The sequence below is a fragment of the Culicoides brevitarsis genome, chromosome 3 (genome assembly GCF_036172545.1).
Source record: "Culicoides brevitarsis isolate CSIRO-B50_1 chromosome 3, AGI_CSIRO_Cbre_v1, whole genome shotgun sequence".
Lineage (NCBI taxonomy): Eukaryota > Metazoa > Arthropoda > Insecta > Diptera > Ceratopogonidae > Culicoides > Culicoides brevitarsis.
In genome coordinates, this window is record NC_087087.1 from 31638696 (window position 1) to 31653167 (window position 14472).

Here is a 14472-nt window from a genome sequence, read left to right on the forward strand (position 1 = left end):
TACTTTCAACTTGTTTTTAATGTCAGGCTGCCATTAGACGGGATAATTCACGGGTCAGACACGGAAAGTGCACTCGCCAGGGGAATGTTTGTGCGAATGATTAATTTTTTGGCTGCGAAAAAAATATTATTATTTTATTTATTCCCGACGCTATAATTTGCCCAAAAAATTGCGGGGTGAGGTGACATGCCTTACTTTTTCGCGCAAACAATTGTCAATTAAATTCACATAAATGCGAATAAAATATTGTTCGTTCACCGTAAAATGTGATTAAAATTATTATCGTATGAATATTTAATCATAAATGATAATTAAGATGATTAATTTAATTTGACAACGACAAAAAAATGGAAAAATACTTAACTTGTATGAATGTTTGAGTAATAAAAAAATTCATATAATTATAATTTATTTGGTGTTTAATGATTATTTTTATTTAAATAAGAATTAATAAATAAATATTGTCGAAGAATTAATTTAAATTTCCGATAAAAATTTTTTTTTACATAATTTTTGGTAAAGTAAAATTTTCTAATTTTTTAAATGATTTATTTTTTTTTTTAATTAATTTAAATGTTTTAAAATTTTATTTTTATTTAATTTAATTTAATTTTTATTTTTATTTTTTTTTTTTTTTTTTTTAAAAAAAAAAAATTTTAAAAAAAAAAAAAAAATTTTTAAAAAAAAATAAATTTAAATTAACGAAAATTTTCATTAAAAAATTAAGTTATGAAAAGTAAAAATATAAATTTGAGTATCAACTTAAAATATTTTTTTAAATAAATAATTAAATAAAATCTACACAAAATTAATAATTAATTAATTAATTAAAAATTAAATTAAATTAATTAATTAACTATAAAAATATTTTTTTTAAAATTGAAAATTTTTATTTAAATTAATTAAATTCGGTAAATCATGAAAAAATTAAAATTTAATTAAATAAAAAAATATTTAATTAAAGAAAATTATTTATAAAACAAAAATTAAAGAAAACTTCAAGAAAATAAAAAAAAATATTTTTTCAACAAATATTTTAAAAAATATTATTTTAACTCTCAAAAGCAATTTGGAAAAAATCATAAAAAATAATTATTTATTTATTAAAATAATATTAAAAAAATATTTTATTAAAAGAATTCATAATTCCATAAAAAAAAATAAAATCCAAGCAATTTTTACAAAAACAATCAAACGCACAAAAAATCAATAAATCCTTACCTTCACACTGCTAATAAACTTAAAAAAGCCAAAAATAAAAAAAAATTGTGATATCATGACATTTTTGTTTGCCCTTTTTTCATGGCGTCAAATGACATTCAACAACAGCAAAAAAAAACAAAAAAAAATGGAGAAACAAACAAAATCAGAGACAATTCTCTTCCTCTTCTGATTTATATTTATTCCTTATGTTTCTCGGTATGTGTTCCTGCCACGTTTTGCCTTCCTTCTGTAAATCCGAATGAATATTAAAAGCAATAATTTATTATTAAGGAAGGTGTCGTCGTTACTTTGGATTGCAAAACACTCTCCGAGAGACCCTAAATTTCGACGTCATTCTCCGTTATTTGTGTGACAGCAGGGATCTGTTTAAATTTTCAAAAGGGTTGTGCACAAAAAAAAAACAAACAAACAAATAAATTGCATGGAAAATGTAAAATTTTTATTGAAAAATTGTTTGGCGAAGTGTGAACGGATTATCTCCATGCCTGCATTTTTTAAGCAGATTACCGATAAACAATTAAAGACGTAATTAAAGGATTTCGCAAGTCAATTCGAAAACATTTTTTTTTTTTGTTTTTTAATAAAAGTCACTGAACTTCCGCGATAATTCAGCGAAAACAAACGAAAAACGTGTCGTTATCTATTTTTCTATCACGATTGATTACAGCGAGATTTATAAGAGATATTGCTGCGTGTAAATCTGATTTACGCCAAAAAAAAAGGAAAAAAGTGAGGGAAAAACATCCGGTTTACGAAGAAAAAAAAAGTAAATCGGCGACGACTGAAAAACAATGTAATAATGGTTGGAAATCGGAAATTTTTGCACGGAAATGAGAGGAAACACATTTCGAGCCATGTTTTTGTGTTACTCGCCCGTCACGATGAAGTAATCGATGGCAGAAATATTTCTTTAGATTTTATTCGGATTTGATAAATTCGATTGGAACGTTTGCTTTTTTTTCTTTTTATTGCAATATTTCGATTGAAAATTTTTAGTTGTGTAAAATGGCGCTAGAAGATGGCGCTTGAATATTTCGAATTTTTCGAAAATTGTTTCAGAATCTTTTCAACAGTCAGTTTTTGAATTATTTCTCAAGTTTTTCTTTAAATATTTCACAAGAATTTTCGAAAAAATAATTTCTTAATATTTCATATTTTTCGAAATTCGAAAGAATAATTTCTCAATTTTTCATATTTTTCGAAATTCGAAAGAAAAATTTCTCAAATTTTCGAATTTTTCGAAATTCGAATGAATAATTTCTCAAATTTTCATATTTTTCGAAATTCGAATGAATAATATCTCAATTTTTCATATTTTTCGAAATTCGAAAGAATAATTTGCCAAATTTGAAAGAATGATTTCTCAAATGTTGAGATTTTTCGAAATTCGAACGAATAATTTCTCAATTTTTCAATTTTTTCGAAATTCGAAAGAAAAATTTCTCAAATTTTCGAATTTTTCGAAATTCGAAAGAATAATATCTCAAATTTTCGGAATTCGAAAGAATTATTTGACAAATTTTCGAATTTTTCGAAATTTGAATGAATAAATTCTCAATTTTTCATGTGTTCGAAATTTGAAAGAATAATATCTTAAATTTTCGAAATTCTAATGAATAATTTCTCAAATTTTTCGAAATTCAAAAGAAAAACTTCTTAAATTATCGAAAAATTTCCTGAAAAATATTCTTTCAAGAAATTTTTCTGAAGCTCGTCAAATTTAAAAAAAAATGTTTTAAATATTAATAAATATTTCAAATTTTCGAAAAAATCTTCGAATTTTCGAAAATTGTTCGAAAAGTTACATTCTTCTAAAAAAAACAATTCCCGTCTCTTTAAAGAAACAAAAAAATTGAAAAGAGCAACAAACTGTAACATTCCTTACTTATTTTCATCCCTCATATAGTCCTGCTGGTCCATTGAACGCCGCCGTAAACGATACTGTGATTCATTTTCGTTGTACGAGCAAATCATCATCATCATCATCAGCCGCCTCGTAAAACAATATTTGCTCACGTAGACAATTTTCTCATTTCGATTTTTCTTTTTTTTTTTTGTTTCATTTAAAAATGTCTTGTCTGCCTGCCTGCTGCCTGTACATTGGCGAGTCAAGTCAGTCGCTCGATTTTTCACTCACATATCTTTTCATTATTTTTATTGTTGTTCTTATTATTTCGATTCATTTATGAATGTCTCGCTTTTTTTACTTCTTCTCGTTGCAGAATACGGTCGAGGTTGTCAGGACATTGGCTGTCTTCCCTCGGAAGTTTGTGTGATGCAACAAGACTCCTGCAGCTTTGGACAACGCGATGGCAAAGATTGCGGCAGCTATCCAACTTGCAAGAAATCCAGCGCGGCAAATGGCGGCTCGACAAATACCGGAAATCGTGGACAAGGTAAGTTTTCGAAATTTTTTTTAACAATTTTTTTTTCTTTTGGCAAAATTTATTATTTTCTTTTTTGGTACGGTGGCAGTTTTTTGGTTGTGTTTTTTTTCTTTTTCGGGGAATGAAGAATTTTTTTTATGTGAGAAAAGGTTGAAGGCATTAAAAAAACAAGAGAATGAAGTTGACACAAATCTCTTGCAACTCATGTGATAAGACATGAGTCTTTTTCTACTAAAATAAATAAAATGGAGAAAATATATGAGATGAAAACTAATCATTTTTCACAAGGATTCTGTTGTTGTTTACTCGAAAAATAGTTTTAAAATGAGAAAATTGTAGAAACAATATTTTAAATTCATTGGAATTTTATTAAAACTTTCAAGTCGAGATTTTAATTTTTTGAAAATTTATCAATTTGACTCAAAAACTTTTTATTTAAAATTAAAAAAAATACTTTTTAATTTTTTTTATATTTTTAAGTCAATTTTCAAATTTTTTAAACTTAAAAAAATAAAAAAAAAAATAAAATAAAATATAAAAAATTATGAAAATAAAAATAAATTAATTAAAATAATAAATGAAAAAAAAAATAAAAATAAATTTTTAATTTTTTTTAACAAAGTCTCAATTTTTTAAATCTTTTCTTTAAAAAAAACTATTTTTTTAATTAAATAATTATAATTTAGAAAAAAAAATTATAAAATGTCAAAATTGGAAAAAAAAATATTATATTGAAAACAAGAAAAAAAAAAAAATTAAAATAAAAAAAAATAAAAAAAAAAAAATAAAAAATAAAAAAATTAAAAAAAAAAATAGAAAAATAAAGTTTTTTACTTTTAAAACAAATTTTTATGAATGAAAATTTTTTAAATTTTTTTTTTCTTAAAATAAAATAAAAATTTAACAAAAATCATATTAATATTTTAAGAGATCCCGAACAAAAATAAGAAATTTAAATTTTAATTTAATTAAAAATATTTAGATTGAAAAAAAATATTTAAATTATTTTTTTATATTTTTTTCAAACGTTTTACAATTTTTTTTCGAAATTAAAATTATTTAATTAAAAAAATAGTTTTTTTTAAAGAAAAGATTTTAAAAATTGAAACTTTGTTAAAAAAAATTAAAAATTTATTTTAATTATTTTTTTTCATTTATTTTAATTTTAATAATTTTTTATATTTTATATTTAATTAAAAAATATTTTTTTTTATTCGAATTTTTCAATTTTACTTGAAAATTTGTTACTTTAAAAATTTTATATCAATTTAAATTTTTAAAAGAATTAGGTTAAATTAAATTTGAAATTCTAATCAGAACCGTAAACTGACAAAAAATTTTAATTTACAATTATTTTTAAAACTTTCTTCCCTAAAAAAGTAAAAAAAAAAGTATCTTGGGAAATATAAAAAATTGTAACAAAAAATTCTTCGCCAATTTCCCTCTTTAATTTGGGATTAAATACGTTACGAAATGACATTTCCTCCGTACAGAACTTTAAAAAAAATTATAGAAGATGCGATAAGAGCAAAGTCGTTTCTGTAACCAACCACAATATAATAATAGACGAAAATCATCTTTTTTTAATAAAATACGTGACATTAGATACTTCCTTCGGCTGACTTTGTCGCATTAAAAGTTTTTATTTCTCCAGTGATTTATTTGGTTTAAAAAAAAAGAAGAATTTAAACACAAGGAAAAAACTGCCTCTCCCGCCTTGAATTGAACGAAAAATCGAATTTTTTGGTCTACCATAAATTTCATCATTATAAAAAAAAAACGAGGAGATTGGATGCATGCATGTTGCTTGGGTACGTTGCGAGGTGAATGTCCTATCCGGAAATAATAATAAAATATTGGAATGGAATGCATGCGGAATTTCATCGAATTTCGTCGAAATGACTAAAAAATTGCTTGTTTTCTTCCATCTCACCGTCACTCTCTCTCTCTCTCTCTGCATCTCTCATTTAACCCAAAATTCATTTCAGGAGTTTATACGTTGAATCCAGCGCCGATAGACAACACGCGATTCGCCATGCCCGGCGACACGGGAATGCGATCGCCAGCGCAGTACCATCCGCCCACCGTTGATCCCAATCAGATTTTCGGACAACCGCCTGCCTGGGGTGGCTATCCGCACTATCAGGCCCCCATAACGCCGCCGCCGGGCATCAGCAACTACCCGCATTACCCCCCGAACCCAAATAGCGGCTACATGGGGCAATTCCCGCCGCCGCCCTATTACGGGGGCAGCAAGTCATCCGGAACTGCCAATCAACCGAGTCTGTTTGATCAATTCTTGTACAACAAGCGGGGCGGCAAGAGCGACAGCACTTTAGTTAGAATTAACAACATTGCATTGACACTTTTAACTAGTTTTAGTTTTATCGCCTTCAAACTGCTGCTCTTGCGATAAAAAAAAACATTTTTTTTTTGGTTGAAAACGACGCGACGACGCGCCAATATGCATTATTTTTATTACCAATTTATTATTGAAATCCCTTATGAATATACTCTGCATAGAAAAAACATGTATTTAAAAAAAATATTTTTGTTTCCACAATGTATTCGATAAATAATATAATTGTCAACACTGAAATGTACAGAAAAAAAAACTACTAAAAATATATAAATATGTACAAACGAAAAAAAAAATAGGAAAAAAACAGAAAATTTTTATTAATAAATGATAAATTAGCAGCAACAATTCCGAAAATTTTGTATATAAATAAATAATTTTTAAGGGGAAATTTTACGAGTGAATGAACTTTCGAGCTGCGCTAAAAAAAAGCACAAAAACAAAGAAATGGTCGCTCAATGAAGAAAATTTTTTAAAAAAAGGAAGGCAAGTGAAAAGATATTCTCGAAAATAACTAAAACTTTAAAAACTAAAAAAAAAGTTTGAAATCGGCAGCTAACACACATTTTAAGCAATTATCTAGAAGAATAGAAAAGGAGATAAAGAGAGTGAAAAAATAATTTCGTTTTTTGAATGTACTAACCACATGCTTTTATTACTCGTTGGTTGAAAAAGTGGATGAATTTTCGGGTTTAAGATGTTCAAATTTAATTAAAAATTATTTTTGTGTGTTGATTTTAAGACATAAAATGTTTAAAATGAACTCTCAAAATAATTTTTAAGGTTAATTTATGTCTTTTAGAGGCTAAATTAGGATCTTCTGATGTAAATTTTATTCTTAGGATACTAATTTAAGTCCTTCAGATGTTAATTTTACCCTTGAGGAGCTAAATTAAGCCCTTTGGATGTTAATTTAACCCTTGAGGAGTTAAATTAAGCCCTTCAGATGTTAATTTAACCCTTGAGGAGCTAATTTAAGCCCTTCAGATGTTAAAACCCTTGAGGAGTGATGTAAATTTAATCCTTGAGGAGCTAAATTAAGCCCTTGAGATGTTAATTTAACCCTTGAGGAGCTAAATTAAGACCTTCAGATGTTAATTTAACCCTTGAGGAACTAAATTAAGCCCTTCAGATGTTAATTTAACCCTTGAGGAGCTAAATTAAGCCCTTCAGATGTTAATTTAACCCTTGAGAAGCTAAATTAAGCCCTTCAGATGTTAATTTAACCCTTGAGGAGCTAAATTAAGCCCTTTGGATGTTAATTTAACCCTTGGATGTAAATTTAACCCTTGAGGAGCTAAATTAAGCCCTTCAGATGTTAATTTAACCCTTGAGGAGCTAAATTAAGCCCTTCAGATGTAAATTTAATCCTTGAGGAATTAAATTAAGCCCTTCAGATGTTAATTTAACCTTTGAATCCTTAAAAAGTAAAATTAAGTCCTTTGGATGTTAATTTAACTTTTGAGGAGCTAAATTACGCCTATTAAAGACTAAATTAATTCTTTTTCACATACATTTAAAACTTGAAACTATAAAAAAGCAAAATTCATCCATTTTCGAACCAAAGGACATGCAGTGCATCCCATGTGCAAACCAATGCCATAGAATTGTTATCAAATAATAATAATAAAGAACAGCAATTTATATTTTTAATTACTTAAAACGAGTTTGGAATTTTTCGTTTTCACAAATAAAAGCATGTTGCAAAAAATGGAGAGAGAGTACACAATTTGATGATAAAATTCTCCGTTCTAATAATACAAAAAAAAAAATTGGTTGTTGTGTGTATAATCTTTGTGAATTGAAAATAATAGTTTTTTGGTTGCTCTCCATTAAATTAATATTTTATTGTGATGTCATAGTTTTTTTGGGAATTTTTTTCGACTCGACTCCAATGGAGCACAGAGCACAGAGTCGACGGGAAAAAAAAGAAAGGATAATGTTTTAAATAAACTTTTATTGCCCTACAAATGAATTGGATTGAAAATTTGAGTGTGCTTTTGTTTATATTTTCATGCGATTCGCATATTTTTGTTGCTCAGCTCATTTTTATTTATGAACAATAACGAATCATAAAATGTTTTGTACCGCACATTTACAACTATTTTGTGTCTATTGTTGTTCAGTGGCACACAAACGCGCACACACAAAATTAAAACAATAAAAAATGGCAACTCAGAATGTTAAGAGAGTGGAAAAATGGTGCTATCTGGGGAGAATTGTTACAAAAAAAAAATAGCAAAAGTTTTTTCATGTTTTCGGGTTAATAACAATGAACCGGATATTTTTAGAAATTTTTGTAGCATTTTAATTTTTGCTTTGCATGAAAAAGAGGAATTTCCTGAATGAATCGTACTAATTTTTGTTTTTTTCTTTAATAATAATTTTTTTAAGAGAACTTATTGCGAAAAATCAACAAAATATTGTCAAAAAAATTTTTTTTAATTCAAATTAATGTCAATTTATTTAGTGTCTTCCAAAAAAATTATCAAATTTTATTATTTTTTTCTTTATTCATTTTATTTTTTATATTAAGATTTATAGAAGTAAAAATATTTTTTTAAATAAAACAAAACAAAAAAAAATATTAAAAAAATTAAAATTATTTAATTGAAAATTGTTAAAAAAAAATAAAAAATATTTTTTTAAATTAAATAATTTTATTTTTTTAATTAAATTTTTAATTTTTTAAATATAAAAATTAAATAAAAAAAATAAAAATTATTTAAATTAAAAAATTAATTAAATATATTTAAATAAAAAAAATATGTTTTATTAAATTTAAAACAATAATTTTTTTTAATATAAATGATAAATTTTGAAATTCATTTAAGGTTTTTAAAAAAAATAATAATATTTTTAAAATAAAAAAAAATAGTAAAATTATATTAAAAAATAATAAAAATATTTAATTAATTTTCTAATTTAATTCGTTGAAAATTCGATTAAAAATATTTTTCATACCTACAAAAATAAAATAAAGTTGTAAAAATTATAAAATAATTTTTAAAAAAATTTAGAAAAAAAATATATTTTAATTAAATTGGAAAATAAAATAATTTTGATAGATATAATAAAAAATAAATTGGCTAAAAATTTCATATTCAGATATTCTAAGAAAAATCGATTAAAATAAAAATTAATTAAAATTCACAAAATTTTACAAAAGCAGTCAAAATAATCTGACAATTCATTCAGTAAATACCGCAAATAGGATTTAAATAATTATTTTTCATTAAATTTAAATTGATCCATATAAGCTTATTTTATAAATCACTCATATAATGGAGACGCCTGGTTCGTATCATTTTCAATCAACAATTCATCAATTTTAAATTTTTAAGCTTCAGACAATGTAACTGATAACTAATCCCCATGGTCAGAACATTGATAAACAAATTAATTTTGCACACATTTCGCATTAAAACTCAATTAGTTTGCTCGAAACAAACATTTTTGTGAGCTCATGTCAAACAATCGTCTCTCTCTTGTTGTAACAACTTATTTGAATTTCGCAGAAGAATGTTGAGTAATATTTCACCAGAGAATTCAAAGCCACAGACATCATATCACAATCATGAATGGAGGAGTTGGTATGCATGTGCATAATAAATCAAATATCCAAATAAAAGCAGAGGTTCGACTTTTACATGAGCAAGAACATGCAACGAGATCCGAATTTAAATCAAACAAATTCCTCTCTCTTTCTCGTAAAATTAAATTAAATACAGATATTTCATGTAAAATCCCGACTTACGACGAACGAAAGTTTTTAGTTTGATTTATTTTTGCATTTTACACTCATTTATCATTTATATTGCCTGGGAAAACTTTCGCTTTGCCACACACGAGTTTTTTCCTTCTTACCTGAAACTTGACGCGACTGTTAAACGGCAAACTTTGCGCTAAATAATTGATACAATCAACAAGACACCTGTAATTAATTTGCGCTGTAGTGAATAAATGATGAATTTATTTTCAAACAAAACCGCAAGAAAGACCGTCCTTTGTACATACAAACACACGTAAGTAGCGGCAAAAATGATAAATGAAGAGATCCGTTAGTGATAAACTTTTAACACCTTCCTTCTTATCTTCTTCATAAATTACAATTATCATGTGAATTGACTCAAATGTAATTGTAGTTAAAAGGTTTTTTCGAAAAAAAATCATAATTGGTTGTGTATTTCCTTCTAATAAAATTTCCAATAAATGTTTAGAAATTAATAGAGACCATCGTAGAGCTGCTACACTAAAAACAGACAAAAAATTGCAGAAATTGTTTTTTTTTATTAAAAAAAAAAATAAGAACTGCCAATAATAAAAAAAATAAACTTCAGAAGTTTATGGGGGAAATTTAGAATTTCTAAAGCTTGATGTACTTACTTAAAAAAAATACAAATGACTTCCTAAAAATAAAAAAATAATAATGAAAGTCATAGAATAATTTTGATTTTAATTTTCTTGTGTTTTTAAATTAATTTTGAATTAAAATTTTATTTTTTTTTATTTATTTAATTAAATATTTATTTATTTTTTTAATTCATATTTATTTATTTTTTTTAAATAAAAAACATTAATTAAAAAAAAAATATTTTTTTTATTTTGCAAAAAAAAATAAAATTTGTTTATTTTATTACATTTAAAAGTAAAAATTAAAAAAATTATGAAAATAATTATTTTTTAAAAAATATTTATTTATTTTATATTTATATTTATATTTGAATTTTTTTTAAATAAAAAAATTAGGACAATTTGCTGTCTTAATTTTTTTTGAATTAAATAGTATATTTTCATGCAAAATAAAAAAAATGATTTTCTTAAATTAATTTTTTTATTTAAAAAAATATATTTTTAAATTAATTTAAATAAATAAATAATTATAAATAATTAATAATTTTTTTAATATTATTTTTTATTTTGCATGAAAATCTAGCATTTAATTTAAAAAAAAATAATTTAACTTAAAAAAAATTAAGACCGCAAATTGTTCTAAATTTTCTTTCAAATTTTTTTCTAAGGAAATATTCAAAAAAATAAAAATTAATTTTTTAATTAATTACATTTAAAAGTAAAAATTTTAATTTAAATAAATTTTAATTTAAATGATGAAAATAAAAAAATAATAATTTTAAATTGAAAAAATTTTAATTTAATTTAAATAAATAATTAATTATTCAAATTTAATTAAATTTTTAATTTTTTTTTTCATGAGCCTAATAATTTTTTTTATTTTATTTTTTTAAATTTATTTATTAAAAAATTTTTAATGTTTTTCAAATAATTTAAAATAGAAAATTTTAAAGCCTTTGAATAATTGTTCAAAAAAATTAAAATATGAAAATTTTCATCAAAATTATTCTATGTACTCTGAGGTATTTTAATATGATTAAAAATAACGAATACAAACTAACAATATGATAACAAATAATACAAACAGTAAATTTCAGTATTTATTAATTTAACATTTCCTTTTGAATTTAATTCCATCACTATTTCTTGTAAATAAATAACAAACACTTTAAAATAAATAGCTGCAAGAATTCATTTTAATTGAAGAAAATAGTAAATAATTTGTTATCTTAAAGAGTTTTCATTTTATTTTATAAAATATTATAACTTGTATTTTAACTTATCTAAAGGTGAAGGAAAAATAAATTCGTTAATTGTTTCAATGCTAACAAAATAATAAAAAAATAACAAATTTACTTAAACCCGTAATTTTCCAATAAAATTTTTAATTTAAAATAATTTTTGGTTTTAATTAATAAAAAATTGTAAATAAAATTTTAATAAATAAAAAAAATTTTGCCGAATCAAAAAAAAAATTAACGAAAACAGGAAATTAAATCATAACGAATAAAATTTAAAAGAAAAATATATTCAAGTGTACTTATTATATATTCCTTGTGTAAATATAAATATCAAAAAAAAAAACTATGGAGAATTACTTGCGTAAAAAATGCTAAAAAAATACTTTTTAGAACAGACAAAATATAATCAATCAAAATCAACCTATATTAATAAATAAAAGTAGATTAAAACTTAATTAATCAATGAAGATGATGATGATAATAATCAATATTTTGTCGTTCATTCAGTTGTAAATAACGAACATCTATAACGAAAAATTGTACAATAAATCTAATTAATTACAAAAAAAATATGTTAAAGCAAAAAAGTTGTAAATTTTATTATTTGAGAAATAGATGAATAAAATTCATTAAAAATTATTAAATAATTAATTATATTAATAAAATAAAATAAATAATAATAATTAATAAAAGTACTAACTCACTTTTTCTCTTCTTCTTCTTTTTTGCATGCAAAATGAACTAACAAAAGGATCGTAACAAATTGTTGGTGTACTTTACTAATCGCCCAGTTATTGTTTCAAATCACACAAAATATTGTAACAAATTTATCAAGCATGATTTTATTATGGTTGAATTTTAAAACGAATTTTTAGACAATGGAAGGATTTTCATCATCATGCCTTGACATATGATCTGATTTTTATTTTTCTCTGCAAAAAAAAAAAATAAATGGGGAATGGGAAGACGAAATGTTCGGATTATGTTTCAAAAATTAGATTTTTATTTAATAAAAAAAAATCGTAGAAAATATCGATTCAAAGCTTGGTTTGGATTAACTGGGATGAAGTTCATTTTAAAATTTTGCAGCGCAGAATATAAAAATATTTAGAGAGAATTGATGATGGAAAACGAGAAGCGACTGTCATTAGTCTCTCTCGTAGTATTACTTACTGCTTTAGAGAGATGAGAAATGTACATAGTAGTAAATCCTCTTTGAAAAATGTGTCATCCCTTGTCGTGCATGACCAATTTAATAATGTTTGTTGTGATTTTTTGCTCTAACAATTTTTTTTTTCGTTTCGTTTGACGTTTCATTTAACTTTTCCAATCAAAACTTTTTGCAGACCCCTATGGCATAGTAACGACTCGTCCTCAAACTCCGGCGCCTCCGAGAGCAACAACTCCTCGTCCTTCGGCTCCCGCTTTCCCAACTTATGACAATCGAGATCGCGTAACTCCGACAAGACCTCCCGCGTATCCTTCTTATCCAAGCGGCGGCGGGGGCGGGGGCTCAGGAGGTTATGGCGGCAATTCAGGAGGTTATGGAGGCAATGGAGGCTTTGGCGGATATGTTCCTCCTGGTTACGATCCAAGTCGTGATCGTCCTTCGCATAGACCTGGCACGACAAAACGACCTGGAGGCGGATTCTTTGACAGCTTGCAAGATCGTTTGGGGCAAGAGATTGGAAATTATGTGAAAAATGCGATTTTCAATCAAATTGTCGGCGGAGGAGGACAAAATGGAGGTCAAGGAACATCAACGAGATTTGGGGGTTCAGGAGGAGGAGGTTCCAGTGGCTTTGGCAGCTTGTTCGGAGGCGGCGGAAATTCCGGAGGAAGCTCAGGAGGCTTTGGAAGTTTGTTTGGAGGCGGCGGAGGTTCGTCATCGGGAGGTTCTAGCGGATTGAGCAGTTTACTCTTCGGAGGAGGAGGAGGAGGAGATACTCAACGTCGCAGCGGTTTCGGATTATTCAACGAAAATCCATCTGCTGGCAATTCAGCACAAAATCGACAACATTGAGCCTCAAAAAATACAATAAGACAACACCAAAATATGGTTGCATAATAAAATTACAGCATCCGCGTTTTTTTTTCGGTCAGACATAAAATTGTCTGTGTATACATAAGTTTAATTGAATTTCATTCACCATTTTTGAGTGCTCTCTAAAATATAATTTTTTATTACTTTATTTACGTTCCCATCTCACACACACAAATTTTTATTATTGTTGCAATGCATGCAAAGTCCTTTTATTTTTATTTGCTCTGCACTCCCAAACTCGAAAAAAAAATTCAAATAAAAAAACCCAGTTGTAGTAAAACATTTAAATAAACAACAAAATCGTGACACAAATAAAGTGCACGTCTATTTTTAATTGAATATTCTCGGCTTCCCTATCCCATGTACATTTTTTTATCAGCTTCATTGGCAATTGTTTGTCGATATGGCAAATTTACAAAAATAAATAAAGTTTGGCAGCAAAAACATTTAAATAATGAATTGATAATGAATAAAAAAAGGTTTTTTTTTGTTATTTTTTTTCTGTCTCGTTGTTTGTTGACAACATGTTTTGTAAGTTTAATGAATAAAATAAAAACATCCGAGGTAGGTGTAAAACGAACAATTAAACATTTTTATCAGGGAAAAAATTTATTTGAGCTGCAATTAAAAGCATCGCTATGTTGGCTTCAATTAAAAAAATATTTCATTTAAGGGTTTGAAAATTGGTTCTATTTTTAGTTTTTAATAGCATTTATTGAACAAAAAAAAATGTTGAAAGCCGATTGGTGCATTTATAGAGAAATTACAAAAAATTGCTTTGAAAGGATTATATTACATTTGGAATAATGAAAAATATTTCAGAAGCATAAAAATATCGATTGATGTTACTTTGGTTCTTTTTTT

General features: G+C 25.2%; 1 protein-coding gene across 2 annotated transcripts in view; it reads left to right on the top strand.

Moving 5' to 3' along the window:
* Positions 1-14065, top strand: part of LOC134833799 (uncharacterized PE-PGRS family protein PE_PGRS46) — a 60777-nt gene extending 46712 nt beyond the window's left edge. For both annotated transcript variants that reach the window (XM_063848252.1, XM_063848253.1), the window contains 2 exons: positions 3447-3620; positions 12911-14065. In XM_063848252.1, coding sequence (XP_063704322.1) covers positions 3447-3620; positions 12911-13587 — 851 coding nt within the window. In that variant the 3' untranslated portion in view covers positions 13588-14065. The remainder of the gene's footprint in view (positions 1-3446; positions 3621-12910) is intronic.
* The last annotated feature ends 407 nt before the right edge of the window (positions 14066-14472 follow it).